General features: G+C 57.8%; 2 protein-coding genes and 1 pseudogene across 3 annotated transcripts in view; 1 reads left to right on the top strand and 2 right to left on the bottom strand.

Annotated features, from left to right (window-relative positions):
• The window catches only part of WDR37 (WD repeat domain 37), a 143314-nt gene extending 129136 nt beyond the window's left edge, over nucleotides 1-14178 (top strand). The window contains exon 14 of one of the 2 annotated variants that reach the window (XM_072749660.1): nucleotides 11200-14178. In XM_072749660.1, coding sequence (XP_072605761.1) covers nucleotides 11200-11298 — 99 coding nt within the window. In that variant the 3' untranslated portion in view covers nucleotides 11299-14178. The remainder of the gene's footprint in view (nucleotides 1-11199) is intronic. The other variant, XM_072749655.1, reaches the window with a different exon arrangement.
• The window catches only part of ADARB2 (adenosine deaminase RNA specific B2 (inactive)), an 88809-nt gene that overhangs the window by 50348 nt on the left and 19240 nt on the right, over nucleotides 1-19221 (bottom strand). The window lies entirely within an intron of this gene.
• On the bottom strand, nucleotides 6040-6467 carry LOC112933796 (protein S100-A10 pseudogene; annotated as a pseudogene).

Raw genomic sequence — 19221 nt, 5'->3', positions numbered from 1 at the left:
GAGAAACAAAATGGACAAATCTTCAGCTAGGTTAACTGAGAAAGAAAGAGAGAAAACTCAAAATTAGATATGAAAGAGGAGACATTACAACATGTGCCTCAGAAATGAAAATGATCATAAGGGACTCTTATGAACAATTATGTGCCAACAAATCGAATAATATAGAAGAAATGGATAAATCCCCAGAAACATATAACCTCCCCAAACTAAATGAGGAAATCGAATGCCTTGAATATAACAATATAAAACAGTGTATGACAAAAGACAGAAATTGAATTAGCAAAAAAAAGAAATCTCTCAACTATATTTTAGTTTTAAAAAGTTAAAAACCAACAAAGAAAAGCTCAGGACCAGATGGCTTCACTGGTGAATTCTACTACACATTCAGAGAATTAATACCAATACTTTTAGAAGTCGTTCAACAGATGGAACAGGAGAGGACACTCGCGACTTATTCTATGAGGCCGAGTCACACAGATGCCAAAGTCTGACACAGCACGAGACAAGAAAACGGCAGAAGGTAGGTACAGAAGTCCCAGTGAACCCCAATGGACGGTGTGTTAACAGTGACAGTGATCAAAGGGCGTTTATATGAAAAAGCCTCACAAAGTGGTGACGCAGTCTGTTTGGCTGGGTCACATTTCAAATTTGTTCAGAACAAACATGAAACTGGGGTGGCTCCTTTGGGTGTACCCCGGTGTGATGGCAGGTGGACTTTTATTAGATTGAGTCTCAAGGTGAGAAGAGTCTGGGAGAACGTGGGAGCCGACGTCAGAGCTGACCGAGGAGCCCACCTGGGAGCCCACCTGGGAGCCGACCGCAGAGCCGACCGCAGAGCCGGAGTCTGACGCAGGGACGAGAGAGCTGGGTTGCACTCCGGCAGGTGCGCGGAGGGGGCCGTGGACACTGCTCACGGCAGGGTCTGCCCGCCTCTGCCCACGGCCCACCATACGTCCACCCTCTGCTACGGACACGGGGTCGGGGTTCCACTGCCTTCCTCTAAGGCCGGGGTGCAGTTCGCGCCGTGCAGAGAGGAGAGTTTTGCTGCCGTGGGAGCTCAGGGGCTGTGTGGGGACGTCCCGTGACCCTAACAGTAAGGCCACCAGCACGTCTGCCTCTGGACGAGCCTTGGGGCCGGGTGGCGGCTCCGACGCAGGCCGTGGGCGTCCTCTCCCCTTGGAAGCTGCAGGGACGGCAGCCCAAGGACCGGTGGCTCGGAGACATCTGGGCTGCAGAACCGATTCCCACCAGGGGTCTCTGACCGCCGCAGAGGGGACTTGTTTCCCATCCGATGTGGCATCTCACGTCCCCTGGCTTCTGCACGTGCGTTAATGAGCCGTGCTTGTTGCAATAAAATGTTTAGGAGAAAACAGGAAATGTTACATCAATTACTTCTTCAGGATCGATCACCATCACTTTGTGCAGCCTGTTTATCCCCTAATTAGACGAAATGCTTTTGACCTGAGGCCAGCTCTGGTCCTTCTCCATGAAGACATCTTCTTCCCGAGTCAATGCGCTTAGAAACGAGTGAGTTCTCCCGCGCTGCAGCTGATGGGTGGTGCGGCCCGTTGTCCGAGCCGGAGCCCCTGCTGCGGGGGTGCCCTGACCCGAGAACTCATTCTGCCGGCAAAGCCGGGTGGTCACAAGTGTGTTGCTAAGATACCGACATGCTTTGACCAGAAAGTTGAACCTTTTTGGAAGAGTGTGTCCCGTCCAGAGGAAGCGGGCTGGGGGATCTCTGTGCAGTCACCCTCACGAGGCCCTGTCCTTGGCCTCCCTCGGTCTTTCCTGCGCATTGAAGATGCCGTTAATAGGTTTCGGAGAGCAGCTCTTGTTTGGTTGTGAGTGTCTGGGGCTTCCCGTTTGCACTTTGAGGGCCCTCCTTGGGACGGCCTGGACCCGCCACAAACGACCATACCGACCGAAGTCTGTCCAGTTTCTGGTAAAACCAAAACCAATGTATTTTTTGTTTATGCTCCACTTCCTAAATTTTTTTTTAATTTTTATTTATTTATGATAGTCACAGAGAGATAGAGAGAGGCAGAGACACAGGCAGAGGGAGAAGCAGGCTCCATGCACCAGGAGCCCGACGTGGGATTCGATCCCGGGTCTCCAGGATCGCACCCTGGGCCAAAGGCAGGCGCCAAACCGCTGCGCCACCCAGGGATCCCTATGCTCCACTTCCTTTGGCATTTTCCTCCAGAGATGCTCGTCTGTATCCTCAGCGCCTCTGGTTTGTCGTCTTTGTTTTGCAGCCGACAAGGGGGAAAAAATCTGACATCAACCTTGGAAGATGGTAATGCATTCAAGGCTTCTTTTTTACCCTTCCTCTTTCAGATCTGATAAAAATCTTGCCTAACCCTGTCCAGCCTTTTCAGCAGGAAGTCCAGATGGCGTTGCAGCCCACATAACAGACTCTACTCACCGACACTTTGCGGAGTGTCGCCAGGGCAATGCCCTTCTCAAGACATAAATGCAAAACAGAAGGTGGCGACTGCAGCTGGAGCAGGGCCGGGGCATGGGCGTGGGGCGGGGGCGCCGAGGGCCACCTCGAGGGTGAGCACCCGGCGGTGGGACTGTGGGGGTGGGGTGGGGGCCCAGACTGAGCTGCGTGGGGCGAAAGGAAGGGGAAGAGGGTAAGCTCCCTCCGGTGGGAGACGAAGGGTTGCTCCCGTGCTCGGTGAGGTGTGCTCGCCGCCCCTCCCGGCCCACGGGCTCCTGCAGGGTCTGCCACGGGCCGTGGGGTCTGTGGTGTCCCCGAGGTGGGGGCGCTGAGATGTGTCACCTGCAGTGTGTGTGAGAGGAGAGGCTGGGGACCTGGAGTGGACACGGGCGGGAGTGACGGCTCTGGTCGCGGCCTCTTACTCGCTGTGAGGTGCCATCAGGCCCGCAGTGCCCCTGCCAGCGCCGTCCTCAGGCCCCTTCCGTCGTCCCTCGGCCGCGCACCCCGTTGGCTCCCCAGCGAGTGCCTGACCGCAGCCCGAGCGCTCTTGCCTTCCTTGCTTCCTCTTGCAACTCCCGAGATGGTCATGCTGCTGGCGATGCCACGGCTGGCCTTCCGGCCAGAGCGCCTGTCCCTGCGTCGCCTCCTGCCTGGCTCCACCGCTTCCGACAGCCCCACCGGCCTGACTGTGATGCCCACCTGGGGCAGAGGCTGGGATGTTCCTGTGCTCAGCAGTGGACATGGCAGACACCCCTGCCCGGGGAAGACGTCCCGGACGTCGCTAGCTGTGTGCCTCCTTGCCCACCGGTCAGCCTCAGGTGCTCGGCGGCCGCCTGCGGCCCACGCTGACCCCGCGCCGTGGTGGGTGGCTGGGGCGCAGGGAAGCGTCCGAGCAGGGCGGTCAGGGAGTGGCCTCCTGTGTCTGGGTCCGAGAGGCCACGAGGCTGTCGGGGTTTGGACACCAGCGGGAGGGTATGCGTGGGTCGGCGCATACCTCCAGGCCCCTCACGGCGGATTCTGTGCACAGCCACCAGGGCAGCACAGGGACACCGGCAGCGGTGGTGGCGGCTTGGCCCTGTGTCTACGCCTGGGTTTATTCGTTGGCCAGAGTGTGTGTGTGTGTGGGGGGGGGCTCGCCAAGAACTTCCGATCTTGATTATCATGTGAACGTGGACGGGAACAACAGGAGGCCGGGCCCCGCCGTGGGACGGCGATGTGGGACTCGCTACACCTGAACACGGTGCCTTCGGCATCTGCGCCGACGACTGAGGAGGAGCTTGTCTGTTCCGAGGATGCTCGCCGCCGGGACATGGACGCACTGGTCAACGCCAGCCGTCGGGACGTCAAGCTCACGTGGGCAAGGCGTTCGTTTCAGTGTCTCTGTCTCGGACTCCGTGTCTCCTGCGCGCAGGGTTCGTTCAATACCAGGGAGCCTAACGAGAGCGTCTGCGGAGTCACGGGAGGCCCCCCAGGAAATCAGTACGGAGCTCCTGGCGGCGCGTTTCCTGCCACGGGACTTTGTGCCGACAGCTCCCGCATGACACCATCGTCACGTCGCCACTTTTTTTTCCTAATGGAAAAAGTTTATAAAAATGGTTTTCTACAACAAAGAGATGTGGTTTCTCATAAGCTGATTTTGGCCAGGATCAGATCCTATCAGGCCCACGACGGAGATTTCCTACGGGGTAAACAAAACAGGCGACCCTTGTATGCGACCGGGCTCTTTGGCTAACGGGGACCTGCACTGGACCCGCACCTGCTCCGTGCCCCACAGTTAACCCCGTGAGTGGCGCCTGAGGGACTGATGCTCCGGGGAGCAGCTTCTGGGAGGTTTGGGACTCTAGACTCACGGCATGACCGACGGACGCCGGCCGCGGCTCTGGAGCGACCGAGCGACGAACTCAATTAGAAACAAATGGTGCCGTTGCCCAAATGCCGGGAGGTCAGGGTCGGCGGCAGCTGCCGTGAGGTTGACTTTCGATCTTATTTTCGCTAACGGGTGCCCCGTCTCCGTGCAGGTCACGGTCGTGGCCACCGCGACATGCACCTGCTTGACCGGTACGTGCCGATGGCGGCCCCAGCGGCTCTGCTCCCGGACGCAGATTATGCGGGGCTGCCCTGTCGCAGTCCGGGGTGGTTGTGGGGGCTTCGGGGGCACATCCAGCTGAGAGCCGCCCTGATGCTTTTTGGTTTCTCGCTTAGATTTAAAGTTTGACGGGTTCCGTGAAGCCTACCAGGACCAACGACCACCGTCCCAACAGCAGGGATCTCAAGAAATTCACACCTTATAATTTGCTTGTTTGGTTTCTGGCCTTGCTGGGTGTTTGCATCCACGTTCCAGGTCTGGCCCGGCCGGCTGAACGTCTTTGGCCCGGGTCTCCAGGGGCGGCCCAGGCTGCGGGCGCTGAGGCGCTGTCTGCCGCGAATCCACCTCCCTTTCAAAGCGCCAGACCATATCTCCCGTTAGCTGTCTTCCCGCGCTCCTGCTTTATGGGGCTTTCCCACCTTCCCCAGGCACCTGCCCCCCCCCCCCCACCTCCTAGAGCTGCTCCTGCCTGCAGCTCCCTCCGTCTGCTCGCCGGCGCAGCCTCCGTTTCTGTGCTCGTCTGGACTCAGCGTGTCTCCCCGATGAGCGTCTCCCCTTCCTTCTGCACTGGACCATGGTCATCCGCCCTGGCCTTGGGAGAGCCCCCCGCAACTTGCTGCTGCGGGGGTTGTGCAGCCGGCGCACGTCCACGGCCGGTGTTCTCCGGGGCCCGGTGCCCATGGGATGAGAATTACTGCAGATTCCTGCCAGGCCTGGGGAGAAGCACTCCTGGAGGATGATACCCGGGCTTCTCCGGGGGCAGGTCAGCCGCTGATAAACCACAGGCTGCCGAGACCCAGGGCGGAGAGGCAGGCCTTCCTACTGCGTGTGCTGTGTGGAGGGAAGGTGAGCGGAGGAGAGGGGATCACGCGGCCCCCGGGGAGGCCCAGTGTGCCGGGTGCGCTCCGGGTCGGGATGACACGGTGTGGGCTCCGATGGGACATCTCCCTGGGCGCTGGCGCAGGTCCACCTCGCCCATCAGCAGCCTGACCCCCCACCCCCCAGGTGGGGGAAGGAGGAGACACCGTTAGAAAGAGGAGGAGGCGACCCTTCGGTCAAGATCGAGGTTGAAGGTGGAATGTGGAGCTGTATGACCCGGGCCACAGTGCGGCCTGCGAGCTTGGCAACGCCCGTCCCACAGCCTTACCGTTCAGCCCCGTGCTCCAAGGTAAATGTGGATTTCAGTTACTCGGGCCCAGTCCTCCCAGGCCCACCAACAGTGTAGACTTGGCTGTAAAGGAGCTGTGAGCACAGGGGGTGGTGGTGCTGTTCCGGGGGTGCATCTGCTCTGCAGTGGGGGGTTGGTGTCCTGAGCTCACCTGTGGGGTGAATTTTTTTTTTTTTTTTTTTTTTTAGGAACTGAAAAAGGAATTTGTTTATTGAGGGTAAGAGGATGCAATAAGCAATATAAAAATCAAAAGCTTATCTGGCTTTCTTTTACTGACTTTTCTTTCACTGCTTCTCAAATGGGGGTTGGATTTTATTTGTACGTTTTCTGAGGGTCCTGATCTGCTCATGGAATCCTTTATACAGGGGGAAGCTGTGGGACAGATTCCTTGAGACCCTTTGGGACACCTCACTCTGGGCGGAGTGTTGCTCAATGGTGCCTATTTCTTGCCCTTCTGCTTCATGTGTATTACAAAATAGTCATTGCATGCAATGGTGAGCCCAGCAATTAGTGAAAAGAAGCTCTGGAAGCCCACTTTGCCATCTCGGCACTGGTCGAGGTCCTTCATTATTTTGTCCATGACCACAGGGTCTTTTTGATTTTCCAAAAATCCTGGGAATTCCTCTTCCATGAGTACTCTCAGGTCTTCATTTGTCAAGTATCTTTTATCCCCAGCAAACTTGTGAAACGTGAACATCATGATTTCCATGGCATGTTCCATTTGAGATGGCATCTTGGTGAGGTCTGTTGAAACCTTGGCGCGAAGTGCGGCGGGGACGCTCCAGATGCGGGACATGCTGGCCGTGCGAGGATGCGGGGGCACGGACACCCTGGCGCAGAGTGGGGACGGGGTGAGCCTGCACCTGCCCACGTGCTTGCACAAGCACTGGATGCCCGTCTGAGCCAGAGGCACAGGGCTGCTCGGGGGCCCCGGGTCAAGTGGGAGCCGCGCGGCCGAGCCCTCCGAGCCCCGGGATGCGGGCTGTGACTCGCCGGCCCCAGGTGGGACAGGGACGTAGGCCAATGCTGGGAGGAGAGGGCAGCCTGAGGCGGACGCTCTTGCGCGGGGACCCGCCCGCCCGCAGCCCCGCCGCCGCCCCGGGACGGTCCCCGCCCTGAAGGATGGAAGCCAAGTTAAATGAATTTCTCTCTGGAGCCAATGGGCCGGATCCTAAGCCTTCCTGAGAACCGAAGTGTAATTTAAGAAACTGGAAGAAATTATTGACTTGGTGTCCTAATCCCCCCGAGTCTCTGTGCTCACTCCGCTGAGCAGCCTAATCCCCGCCGGTGCTCGACCCCGGTGGAATCCTTAATTACCAGAATCTCATTTCTGCTTCGGCGGCTACCTGAGTAGCATCTGTCGCTCAAATAAACTCGTGTGAAAATAAAGTATTAGAATCAATAATTCAACTTGGAGGTGAAATGGAACAGAAAAATAACTGTAGTCGGCCCGCCGGCCCCGTGCCCACCTCTGCTCTCTGCTGCGTCCTCTCCCGGGGCCTTGGCACCTGCCCTTCCTGGACACTGGCGGCGCAGAAACGTCCTCCGGGAGCGAGGCCCGGGCCCCGGGGATGTGCTGGCCACTGTCAGCTCCAGGTGGGGGAGGGGGTCCACCGCAGGGCCAGGAACTCCTGTCTGTGCTCCTCCTCCCAAAGCCCGCCGTCCCAGGCTGTCCCCCTGGATTACCTGTTTCTGTAGAGTCAGGAAGCACGCCAAGGCTGCTCAGGTGCTGGCTCTTCCGTGCAGCGCTGTGATGGGCACCGGCAGCCTCCCCTCGCCTCGACCCGACAACCGTGTGCAGACAGGAGGGCCCAGGTGTGTGCGTGGCCTCCCTCACTTGCACAGCCCGCTCGGCGACTGCCTGCCTTCCCCGGGGCGGGAGCGCAGTGTGAGCCGCGCACCCGGGTCCACGTCTGTTTCTGCCCACCTGCGTCGGCGTGCGCAGTGGGGAACCCGGCGAGGGCTGCCCACTGCGCAGCACGAGGCTGGGACCCCACGCTCAGCGGATGGGCCGCCGCCCCTCCTGGGAGCCTGTCCCCGCATGTATGGGTCACTGCAGTGACAGGTGTCCCTGAACCGGGAAGGTGCACAGTGTCCTGTGGGAGCCGCCAGGGTTGCAGTCACTGCTCCCTGGGGACCAGCTGTGCTGCAGGGCCGCGGGGCCTTCCGGCGGGGACAGCGAGGAGGCGAGGCTGCAGGGGCCACACTTCTGCTGCGTGAAGCTCCCACAGGGACGTCTGCTCACGTCGGTGGCTTTGCGAGTCCGCAGATGTTCCAGGATGCCCAGGCCAGCGGGTGGTCCCTGCCCTGGGTCTGGGTCACGGGCAGCGCTACCTGGTGACGGCAGAGCCGTGGGTCGGCACGTTCCGCGGGCTGACTCCGGGCCGCTCCCACGGAGGGACAGGCTGGTGGTGAGGCCTGGGGTGCCTGGGGTCACGGTTCCTGCTGCCCGGGCCTGATGCTTGGAGCTCCACGGGCCCATGGCCCCAGGTCCCGCCGGGCTCATCCCAGGAAGTGCATCCTGGCCACGCTCCCCGGCGTCCTCGCAGCTGGAGACGCCGACACCCTCCCCAGCAGCACCCAGGTTGCAGGAGGGGAGGCCCCGAGGGAGCCCGGCCCAGGATGTCCCCGCTGTCGCAGGTCCCCCTGCTGGACCCACTGGGTGATGGGCTCGCACGGAGCCCTGCTACAGCGCCTGCGGGGTCCACTGCCTCCAGCCCTCCGCCCGAGTCCCCTGGGGTCTGCAAACACCCACGCAGATGTGCAGACTATAGGGTGCCCGACACGCGACCTGAGGTTCCGAGACGCGGGGTCCGTCCACCTGCAGCCACGGGCCTCCTTGGGAGGCCTGTCCATCAGCACACAGACATGCTGAGGGCGGGAAGTTCTTGCAGATTCGGGAAGGCCAGCCTCTCCCAGGGGGAACCCCACCCCACCCGGGGGGCTCTGCCTGCGCCGCTGCGCCTGTGCCGTCGGGGCCTCTTCTGCTCCTTGGGTGTTTCACTGCTGCTGCGGAATTTCCTGGAAGAGTCGGGGCCCTTCAGGCGGAAGAGGGGGCAGGAGCGTCTCCCAGAAAGGCCAGGGTGGGGCTGGCTCCGGCTCCGTGGACGCCGCACTGTGACCCCAGTGCCACAGCCACCTTGGCGGCGAGCGAGCCCTCCGGGCAGCCTTCCTCCCTGGCCTCCCTCCTCCTGGCTGCGGTGCCCTCCCCTGGGACATCTGGGGCCCGGGCGAGGGGTGCAAGGGAGCGTCTGTGGCCACGGCCCGGTCAGGCCCAGCCCACATGCGGCCTCCCGAGTGTCCACGCTCCCCGACCGTAGCGCCTGCCGCCCTGCTGCCCCCTGGGTGTCCGAGGCCCCCCGCAAGCCACGCATCATGGGATATTGATAGGGTTCCACCAGACTTCGCACCTGACATTTGATTTATAGCTTTAGGTGTTCTTTTTAATTCTAAACGGTCGATAGAGGATCAAAGGAAATGTCATATTTGCAGTGTTCAAGCCCAGTGACACCCCAGGGGCCGGGAAGGGGGGCGGCCCGAGGTGGCTTCCGCCGGTGGGCTCCTCGCTGCCACCACCGTGGGGCTCAGAGCGCCCCGTGCTCAGGCCTGACGCCCCTCCTCTGCACATTTCAAATATTTATCACATTATATAGCAACCTCCAGAATACTGCCTTCATTTAAGCTTTTCACGTCCCAATGATTTTTTATTATTTCCATCGACCAAAATAAATGAAGAACTGTTTTAGACTACACTTGAAAGCATGTAAAAATCAATAACTGGATTTTAAAAGATTTAAAATGTCTTGAATACATTCATTTTCAAACATTTTCCTCTGATCTTTAAATAGCTTTTCTTGGAGCATAACATTTTTTTTGAAAAGTCAAATATGGAGCATTAAGGGTATAATTATCATTTTAATTATAACTCAATCATCCTATCTGCTTTGCATAGAAATTAAAGCTTTTATGTCAGGATTTGGGGCACTCACAAATGTTCAGGAGCAATTAATGTTAAAAGTTTAATTTTTTTTCAAAACCAGGATGAACTTTGCAGTTCTTAATTTCATTCTTGCTCAGATTGGAAAGTGCGGATGCTCCCACTTGTCATTTATTGCTGAAAGTAAATCCCTTTGCACTTGTGAGTTGGTTTGGTGGCCAAGGATGCACAGTGGTTGGGTGTCAGCTCTGCGGCTGCGCCTGGGACCCTTTGCCCCGTGCCTGCCCGTGAGATGGGCCCCTGGCCCTCAGTCTGGGGGACGGCTGTGTGTGGGGTGCAGGGTGCGGGCGGCGCCAGGTCCCGGCCTGGTCATGTGGGAGCCCCTCTGCTACAGAACCTGCAGTAGTGCAGCCACTCGGAGGCGTGGACTTGCCTCCTGCCCCCAACAGTGGCTCCCTAAGGCCTTAACATTCAAGAGGCAGGGGCTGTTCTTATTAAACAGCAAAGCAGTCCCAGCCTATGACTGGGAGTCCCCCGTCAGCCTGGGCCTGGGCCTAAGAGAAGTAAACTGCCTCGGCTCCACCAGATTTTGTGGCATTTAGCTCTGAAAACAAAGTGTCAATGACAGATTTCCCATCATTTTGCTGCAAATGAGTGACGTGCTCTGCTCCCGGCTCCTGAGGCCCAGGCTGTGGGTGTGCACGTGTGAGTGTGCGCACATATATGCACAAGCGTGTACAGGTGCTCATGTGTATTGTGCACGTGCACACACGTGTATATGTGTGCATGCATACGCACAAGTGTACTGTTCACACGTGCAAGTATTCACACGTGCATGTCTGTGCACGCACACAATGTAGGCATGTCTGCACATGTGTACATGTGTGTGAATGTGCATGTATGTGTGCTTGGGGTACCTTTGCATATGTGTGCACGTACCTGTGTGTGCATGTGATCACAGGTGGGTGTACATTTGCATGCATGCTGTGAGCATGTGTTTATGTGTGTGTGCACGTGTGCTTGCACCTGTGAATGTGTGCATATGTTCATGTGTCAGCACATGTGCATGTGTGCACCTATGTGCATGCATGTGCACAAGCGTACCATGTACATGTGCATGTATTCATGTTTATGCATGTGCAAGCACGCACACATATTTGTATGTCTGCACCTGTGCATGTACATGTGTGCCTGTGTTTGCACACAGGTGTACACTTGCATGTGTACACGTGAGCATGTGTTTATGCGTGTGTGCACATGTGTGTGGATGCACACTCATGTGCTTGCTTGTGTACAAAATGTAGCCCCACTGTTTTTCTCCCAGTTAAGCCCCATCTGGGACCCGACCCTTTCCTCCTGAGCTGCCAGCGTTTCAGGCTGGAAGGAAAGCCACATTTATGGGTCTTTCTGAAACCAAACGAAACCCTCCCATTTCTAGAACGTCCGTGGAAACTGCGTGCTGTATCCTCCCTGTATTATGTGCTGCCTTTTATTTTATATTTTAGTCTATTTGGTGGTTTGGGTGATTCTCCCTGTGCTTACATCTTACTTTTCTGCTTTATTAGGAAAAATGGTCGCAGAGGCAGGCAGGCCGGACTCCCCAGCGATGGCTGTGCCAGCCCTTCTCTACCCGGAGCGAGGCGGTGCTCCCTGAGACTTCCTGAGCGTCTCTTACACAGGCACGACATCCTGAGCGCGACTGTGCACCATCCCGTGATCACGAACACCTGGCACGCAGGGGCCGTCGGCGTCCTGAGTGATCGTATGGCCGGGATCTTCCCAGCTCGGTGGGGATCTCACATACTTTTATTATTTCCAATGAAAGAGAAAGTTTTAAAGATCCGAGCAAATATGAGTTAGGGTTTCATGGCTCTGGAAGACTTTTCATATAAATCACTGCCTCTCCCCCCACGACGTCCCTTTCTTGGGCACCGCTTCTGATTTGGGTGCGGTGTGGAAGTTGCAGGCCCTTGGGATACATTGAGTCCTAAAGCGAGCCCCTCCCTGCTCTCTGGGGGCGGGTGGGCGGTGGGGCGCGTGTGGGGCTGGCCCGTTCGTACCCTCACTCCTGCCTGCCCACAGGATGTACGTTCCCTGGTGCTCCCTCCGCCCAGGCCACGCGCGGGGAGGGTCCCTCGCCACCTGGCGAGAGTGCAGCTGATGCCCACCATGAGCACGTCGGCACCAGGAGCGGGCCCCACCCCGCGTGGGGGGATCGAAGCCCCTGGGGCTGATCTGTGTACGTTCTGCGCTGCTGGACCGTTCGAGGCAGTGAAGACTACACTGCAGTTCCGTTGGACAGAGTGCAACGCATGTCGTCTTCAGTGTCTGTCGCGACCTGAGTCTCACAGGAACGACGAGAGAACAGACACAAAACCCACTTGGAGGCAGTGCCAATCCCGGGTAACCGTGGGCTCGCGGTGGCAAGACCAACCCTGGTGGCACGACGCCAGAACGTCCCGTTCACGCCGGGTGCTGACCACTCCCAGAGGATCTGTGCTCCACGCAGGCTGGGGCGTCCGGGGAGATGCCGGCACCGGAGTCGTCTGGCAGCAACGAGAAGCGCCGCACATGCTCCCGGGGGCACTTAGCAGCAGGGTGCTGCTCCCCGCTCAGAGCCAGCTGCTCAAATCCAACATTTGTGCGTATCACACTCCGCCCGTCGTGATGGGGGTAAAACGTGAAACTCACCATCCATGGGGCCCGTGGGGTGGGGCCGCGGGGTCACAGGGGGCGGGCGTCCTGTAGCCCGTGGACCAGAACTCGCCACTTGAGTTCCTGTTACTGTAGGAACGAGTCAGGGCAGATGGGCCAGGCGGGGAAAGTTGGGGGAAGGGCCCCAGCGCCAGGCTCCTACCCAGCCCGAGGGAACAGAGAGAAGATGGAAACAGGAGAAATAAACCTGGCTCCCAGCTCCCAATGTTGGGTAGTCTCCCCCTTTAGTGGCTACTAAGTAACCACAGACACCCCGGGTGTGGAGCGTTGCGGAGGAGACGGGAGCCCCGAGCACATCTTGTCCGTTCGGAGTCCACACGTCTGTTCTGAACGTAGACCAGATGTTCGCAGGTCCACCCGGACGTTGACAAGACACTCACCCAGTTCATTTCCTATAAAATGGCCCCGGTGGTTGGGGTTCTCAGGCGCCCTCCGGCCTCTGCCGGGTAGGTCTCTATCGCTTTGCTTGCTCTGTCACCCGTGAGGCCAGAACCAAGCTCTCCCGGGACACGGGCACTTGGGAGCTGGGGGAGGCCCGGGGCGGGGCTGCAGGCATCCCCCTTGAGGAGCACTGGGGGGGGGCTCCCGGCTGTTCCTGCAGGCCGCGGCCCCTCGGGGGGAGCCGGCACCGATGCAGCGTGGCCCTCGCCCGGATGAGTGGCTCCCTCGGGACGCCCAGCGGGGACTGGGACTCCCTGGCGCCTCCGCCTCTTTCCGGCCTCTGCCGTCCTGCCTTGGGGTAGCCCGGGCTTCCCCACCAGTGCGCCGGTTGGGCACCGCGTGTGGCTCCAGCGCCCAGTCCTGCCCCGACGTTGTGGGGCCCCGGGTCCTGGACATGCGGCGCGGGACACGGCGGCCTCACTCTGGTGGTTCTTGCAGCCGCGTGGGCTCCGGGGATACCTGACATTGCGAGCGAGGAGGGAGCGATCCGTCGGGCGGGAGGCAGCGACGTCCACAGGGGTCATGACTTCAGCGAGTGGCCAGAGGCGGCCAGCTGTCCCCTGCACCCGGGGCCGCACCCCAGCAGGTGCCCTCAGGCCGAAACGGATGCAGGGCTCGGGCGGCCAGCGGTTCCTGCTGCGACACATGCGACTGAAGCACTGCCTGCGGCGGGGGGGTCCTCACCGTGACTGACTTAGTCACCCTGGGCTTGACTTTATAACTGTCGTTCCTCCAGATAAGATGAGGTTTGCTGACAGGCTGCCGGGCCCCATAAATTCATTCATTTCCCGTAATGGGGCAGATGATAAGGTGGCGCCGCGCAGTAAGACACAGATGATAAAGCCATTCCCCAAGGAGAAAACATCAGCACGCGGGAGTGCTGGCGGGCAGTGATAAAATGCCCCTTTTTCCTGCTTTTTAGGCCCTCGGATAAGACAACGTGGAGAGCCAGGCGGGTGCCTGTGTCGCGCGGTGTTGCAGGTCTACGCGGACCTGACCCCGTGTCCGCACACGGTTGTTGGGACTGGCTCTTCAGTGGGTGCGTACTTTTCTGTTAAATGTCCCAGTTACACTGAAAAATGTAAAACCCCCACCCCCTAGACAACAGGGACTGGACACCCCTGGGCCTCCATCTCTGCTGATGGGTCATACGGCTCTGTCGCTGAAGTCTGCCAACATCGGGGGCGCCTGTGGGGCTCAGCGGTGGAGCGTCTGCCTTGGGCCCCGGGTGTGACCCTGGGGTCCTGAGATCGAATCCCACATCGGGCTCCCTGCATGGAGCCTGTTTCCCTGTCTGCTTGGGTCTCTGCTTCTCTCTCTCTCTCTCTCTGTCTCTCATGAGTAAATAAAAATAAAATAAATCTGCCAATATAAGTCATTTGGAACCAGACCCGTCCCAGTGGCTCATTACAGGCCTCCCCGTGCGGCAGTGCTCCGGTGGGCGTCTTGCCCTCTTGCAGGGGTGGAGTCCAAACCCTTCCCACCTCTTGGCCATGGGCAAACCTGGGGCGGGGGTCATCCTGATTCCAGAGACGACACCCCAACCTGCTCCGCTCGGGGATGTCCCACCGTGAGCAAGGACCAGCGGGGCGCCTGCCGTCCTCAGAGGCAGGGTGACGCTACCCCGTCAGTACGCACTGTTCTGAGGTCAGCGTCCCAGCTCCCGAGACCCTCACCAGAGCACGACCCCACCTTCCCGCCGCGGGAGTGGCCATGGGGGCGGGGAGCACCTGCGTGAGGTCCACGTCCCCTTGGTGGCAGGAAGAGGGCCCGAAGCACAAATAGACGCGCCCTACTCTGTTTTCTGCGCTGCCCTCTCCTAGAGCAACCCCAGCTCTGGGCTCGGGAGGCACAAATTGGTCCCTGGTGATATTTCTAAATAACTCAGCACCAGAGAAAAGTGCAGGTCTCAACATTCCTCGCTATGTCTTTAATGAAAGTCTCTGAAGCTTGGTGAGAGGAGGCGACGGGAGAGCTGGAAATCATTAAGGATGGGCCATAAACTCCATTTCCTGCGTTTGGTGCTAAATCTCAGTTTCTGCTGCTGGAAGGAGTGCAATCCCGTTTGATAAAAACTTTGGGAGGCGCCGTCCGTCGAGGAGACCGTCTGTCTTTTTCATAAATTTCAGCGCCGCATGGGGCTCAGGCTCGCTCCAGCGGGACGGGGTCTCAACCCAGTTCATCTCTGTCTGCCTTCTTATAGTTTCCCTGATTCTTCAGACTTCAGGGCCCTTGAGTGGATTCTTCTCACTGCCGACTATGCAAGTTCTCGGTTTGGGGACCGAGTGATGAGTCTGGGAGCTTGGGGAGGAGCTGCAGTGAGGGGCGGGGGGCTGGAGCACGCGGCGTGCCCACTAGGCGGGTCGAGACGCAGCGAAGAACGCCAGCCATGGATGCTCGAAACAGCTGGCCGTCTGGGGCCGTTTTCCTGAAGCAAAAACTGGGCACGCATCATGATGGCCACTGAGCGTGTCACTCGCTTCATGGCGTGTGACCTTCCAGGTCCACAGTGCGGAGGATCTAGAACAGTCTCCTTGCCACGCTCTGGGTGCGAAGGGATGGTGTTGCATTTATCACGATTCCTGTCCAAGTCTGCCAGTAGGAGATACAATTTCCAGTTATTTCAAAACTCCATTTCGAATTCATGCACTTCTAGTTTCCGGAACGTAGAGAAACAGGACAGCACCCGGGGCGTGTCCCTGGGATGGGATCCCGCGGGAGGAGGGCAGGAATACATCCGTCTGCTCTGTGAGTGGACGGACTTGAAAAGTAAATCTGGGCTTGGAAGTATTGAGGTCAGCAGAGGGGGAAGCCCTTTTCCAGAAGCTACTTTTGCTACATGAGTTAGTGATGAATATGCGCGGCAACGACCAGCACAGACCCCGAGCGGGCCACCTGCACCTCCGTCGCAGGGTCGCCTCGCCACGGGCCGCGCTGCACGGAGCCGCAGATACTCTGGATTCGTGAAAATATGCAGTGAGGGTCCGGGATTAGCTGGGGGAGGGCAGCGGTGGGAGTGGGTGTCCCTGGATCAGCTGGGGGAGGGCAGCGGGGGCCATGGCTGCAGCAGGTGGGGTGAGGCGGGGAGAACCACCCATAGCCGCCGTTGCGGGAGGCTGCATCCCGGGTGGTCAGAGGGAGGAGGGACGCCGCGGAGCTCCTGGAGGCCAGTCCATGGGCGGTCCCCCCGTCCGCCGAGGGGAAGCTGTGGCGCCGCGGGCTCGGTCCCCGCTGTCCTTGGCAGGGCCTGGCCCCCCGCGTGCGGGTGCAGGAGTTGGTCACGGCACCAGTTTACGGTCCGACCGTCGGGTTGGGACGCGTTGCTGCTCCAACACGCAGCTCCCTGCGTGGCAGCACCCGTCTTGACGGGTCGGGCTCCTTGGCAACCGCCGCCTCTCATGCACACTGCCCGGTGAGATGTAAGATTGTCAGACTATTTCTGAGTGGAAATCCAGGCATCGACAGTAATGAAAGTGTGAATAAGATCAAAAACCCCCCTGCCATTCAATCTGTGCCAGCGATTCTTAAAAGTTCAAATAATTAAATCTATTAAAATGGACCATTTGTTCCAAATCATTGAAACTGGGAACCGGAGGCCCGACGACCCAGGATGTTCAAGCAGGTGTCTGGCTGTGGGGAGAGCAGGCAGGCGAGCAGCAGGCAGGCAGGAGGCAGGCAGCCTCCTCCCGGGCACTCCGCCTTGGCCCTCTGGCTGGTTCTGTCCCTGCAGCTTCCCGCAGAGCTTGGCCGCTCGGCGGTTGCTCTGGGAGCCCCATCCCCGTGGACACCAGCCTCCAGCTCTCTCTGTCCCCGCTCTCGGGAACCCGGGGTCTTTGCCCTTCTGAGATCCATCCGTGTGGTGTCTCAGCCGGGCAGGTGCCTGCCCCGGGTTCCGCGAGTCCCGGGCCAACCTGGGTCCACACGGGCGGGGCCCTCCGGGTGCAGTGGGCCTGGCCGCCCGTAGATGATGCTCCAGGACGGACGCCCGTGGGTCAGGGTCTGGGCTGGGGAAGCTGTATGGAGGCCGTGATCTCCGGCGTTTCTGGAGCATCTACACACACCACTGGACGGTTTTCTCCGACCGAAGCGACATGTTCAATGGTCTCTTCCCTTGAGTGGTACTCTGTTGGTTACCATAGAAGTGGGGTAGAGCTGGATAATCGCTGAGTTCTATCCACATTCTTTTGCACCTGAAGGTGGACGTGGGGCGTCCTCAGCAAGGAGGAATGAGTCTGGGTTGACTGAGCTGCACGCCTGCTTGGTTTCATCTCAGGCCTCGGAACAGAATCAGCAGAGTCTGTGGCGTGATGTGTACCGTGGGGCGGACTCCTTGCCAGGGGCTTGGCAGTGCCGTGCTAGGGCCCTGGGGTCCTTAAACTGGCGGTGCGCCGTTCTGCCTAGAGCAGCTCTGAGGGTTCCTCCCACCTAGCATATCTGCTCGTTTACAGATGCTGTAAGCTGTTATGCTAATGTAACTTGTAAAACACACACAAAAGTAGAACTTGAAAAACAAGGAGACGTGGTCCACCCACGAGGGACAGAAAGGAATCCCCTCAACCTGAGAAACAACTATGAGAGCCCATAGCTCGCGTCACACTCAACGGGAGAGACTGGGAACTTTTGCCCTCCCCTCAGGGATGAGACCAGGGGGTCTGCTCTCACCACTTCTATTCAACACCACCCTGCAGGTTCTAGCTGAAATTATAAAGCCATTACGAGAAAACACAGTCGTCCATGTCCATGACCTTGGCGGGACAATGATCCCTTAGCCGTGATACCAAAAGCATAAGTCACAAAAGGAAAAATGGATCATTTGGGCTTCATCAAAATTAAAAACTTTCACGCTTGAAAGGACATCGTCAAGAAAGTACAAAGACAAAGCTCGGGATGGGAGGAGATCTTGGTAAGTCGTGTGTCTGATAAGGGACTAGTATCCAGAATATATAAAGAATCCTATAATTCAGAAAATGAAAGACCCAAATAAAAACAGCCCGAGAACCCAGATACTTCTCCGTAGCAGATGTGCACATGGCAAGCAGCACATGAAAGGATCCTCAAGATCATTAGTCATCAGGGAAATGCAAGTCAAAATTAACAGAAGACCCCATTTCACACCGAGGCTGGCTAAGATACGGAGGGCGGGTCCTAGGAGCGGTTGGCGAGGACGTGGGGAAGCGGGGGCCTCCGTGCATTTCTGGAGGGACCGTAAGTGATGGATGCAGCCGGTTTGGAAACCTCTCAAGATGTTAAGCGCATTTAGAAACAGCAGCTCCCCTGCTAGGCGTACACCCACGAGAAACAGAGACGCGTGTCCACACAAGAACGTGGACACAAGCGTTCATAGCAGCACTACTCATAATATGCCAAAGAGGTGGAAACAACCCAAATGTTGAACGATCGACATACAAATGGGTAAAGACAAGGTGGCACATCGATATAATCAAATGCAGTTTGGCTCTAAAAGTGAGTGAACCACCGGTAATATTCTAGATCATCGATGGACCTTGAATAAAATACGCTAAGTGCAAGAAGCCAGACACAAAAGGCTGCCAGGGGCGTGATTCCATTTACGTGAAATGTGCAGAATAGGCCGGTCCTTAGAGACAGGAGGTAGTTCTGTGGTTGCCAGGGCTGGGCGTGGGGGGTGGGGAGAATGCTAATACCGTTTTTTGAGTTTTTTTAGGGTGGTGGTGGTGAAAATGTTCTAACGTTAGCGGTAACAGTTGCACGACTCTGAGTGTACTAAAAACTGCTGGATCACGCATGCTGACAGGAAGAATTTACGGCCTCTGATCTAGCTTAATAGGAGTGTTAAAAAAAAATAGGAGTGTTATAAAAATAATGAGATTAAAAGACCACGTAATCGAAGGTCTAGATTTTCCTCTTTCTCCCCAACGCACCATCTACACACGCCACACGTTGGAGACTTGAACACACGACGCTGACCAGGTAATGGTCCGAACCATTTGCGACGACCAGGCGAGCTATTAGCACAGGTGCCTGCTGCTGTTTGGGGGCATCTAATAGAGAAGTTTCAGACCTTTTACTGATTAATGAGAAATACTGCAACAAAGAATGGCATGTTTTTGATATTTGGAAATAAGGATTCTCAGGGCCCCAGGAGCGTGTACGTGTTTATACCGGTGAGCACAGAGGATAGGAATGGAGAGAACTCCCCTCCTCCTCCTCTTTTTTTAAAAAGATTTTTATTTATTCGACAGAGAGGAGAGAGACAGACAGAGCCAAGCAGGGTGGAGGAACCGAGGGAGAGGGAGACACAGATTGTGCACTGAGCAGGAAGCCTGATGTGGGCCTTGAGCCCAGGATCCAGGATCATGACCTGAGCCGAAGGCAGATGCTTCAGTGACTGAGCCCCCAGGTGCCCATCCCCTCCCCTTCTATGTTTTTGCAATTTTGGTTTTTTGAGGATA

This window comes from Vulpes vulpes, chromosome 2, assembly GCF_048418805.1.
Source record: "Vulpes vulpes isolate BD-2025 chromosome 2, VulVul3, whole genome shotgun sequence".
In the NCBI taxonomy this organism is placed as follows: Eukaryota; Metazoa; Chordata; class Mammalia; order Carnivora; family Canidae; genus Vulpes; species Vulpes vulpes.
This window is presented reverse-complemented; position numbering and strand designations above follow the sequence as displayed.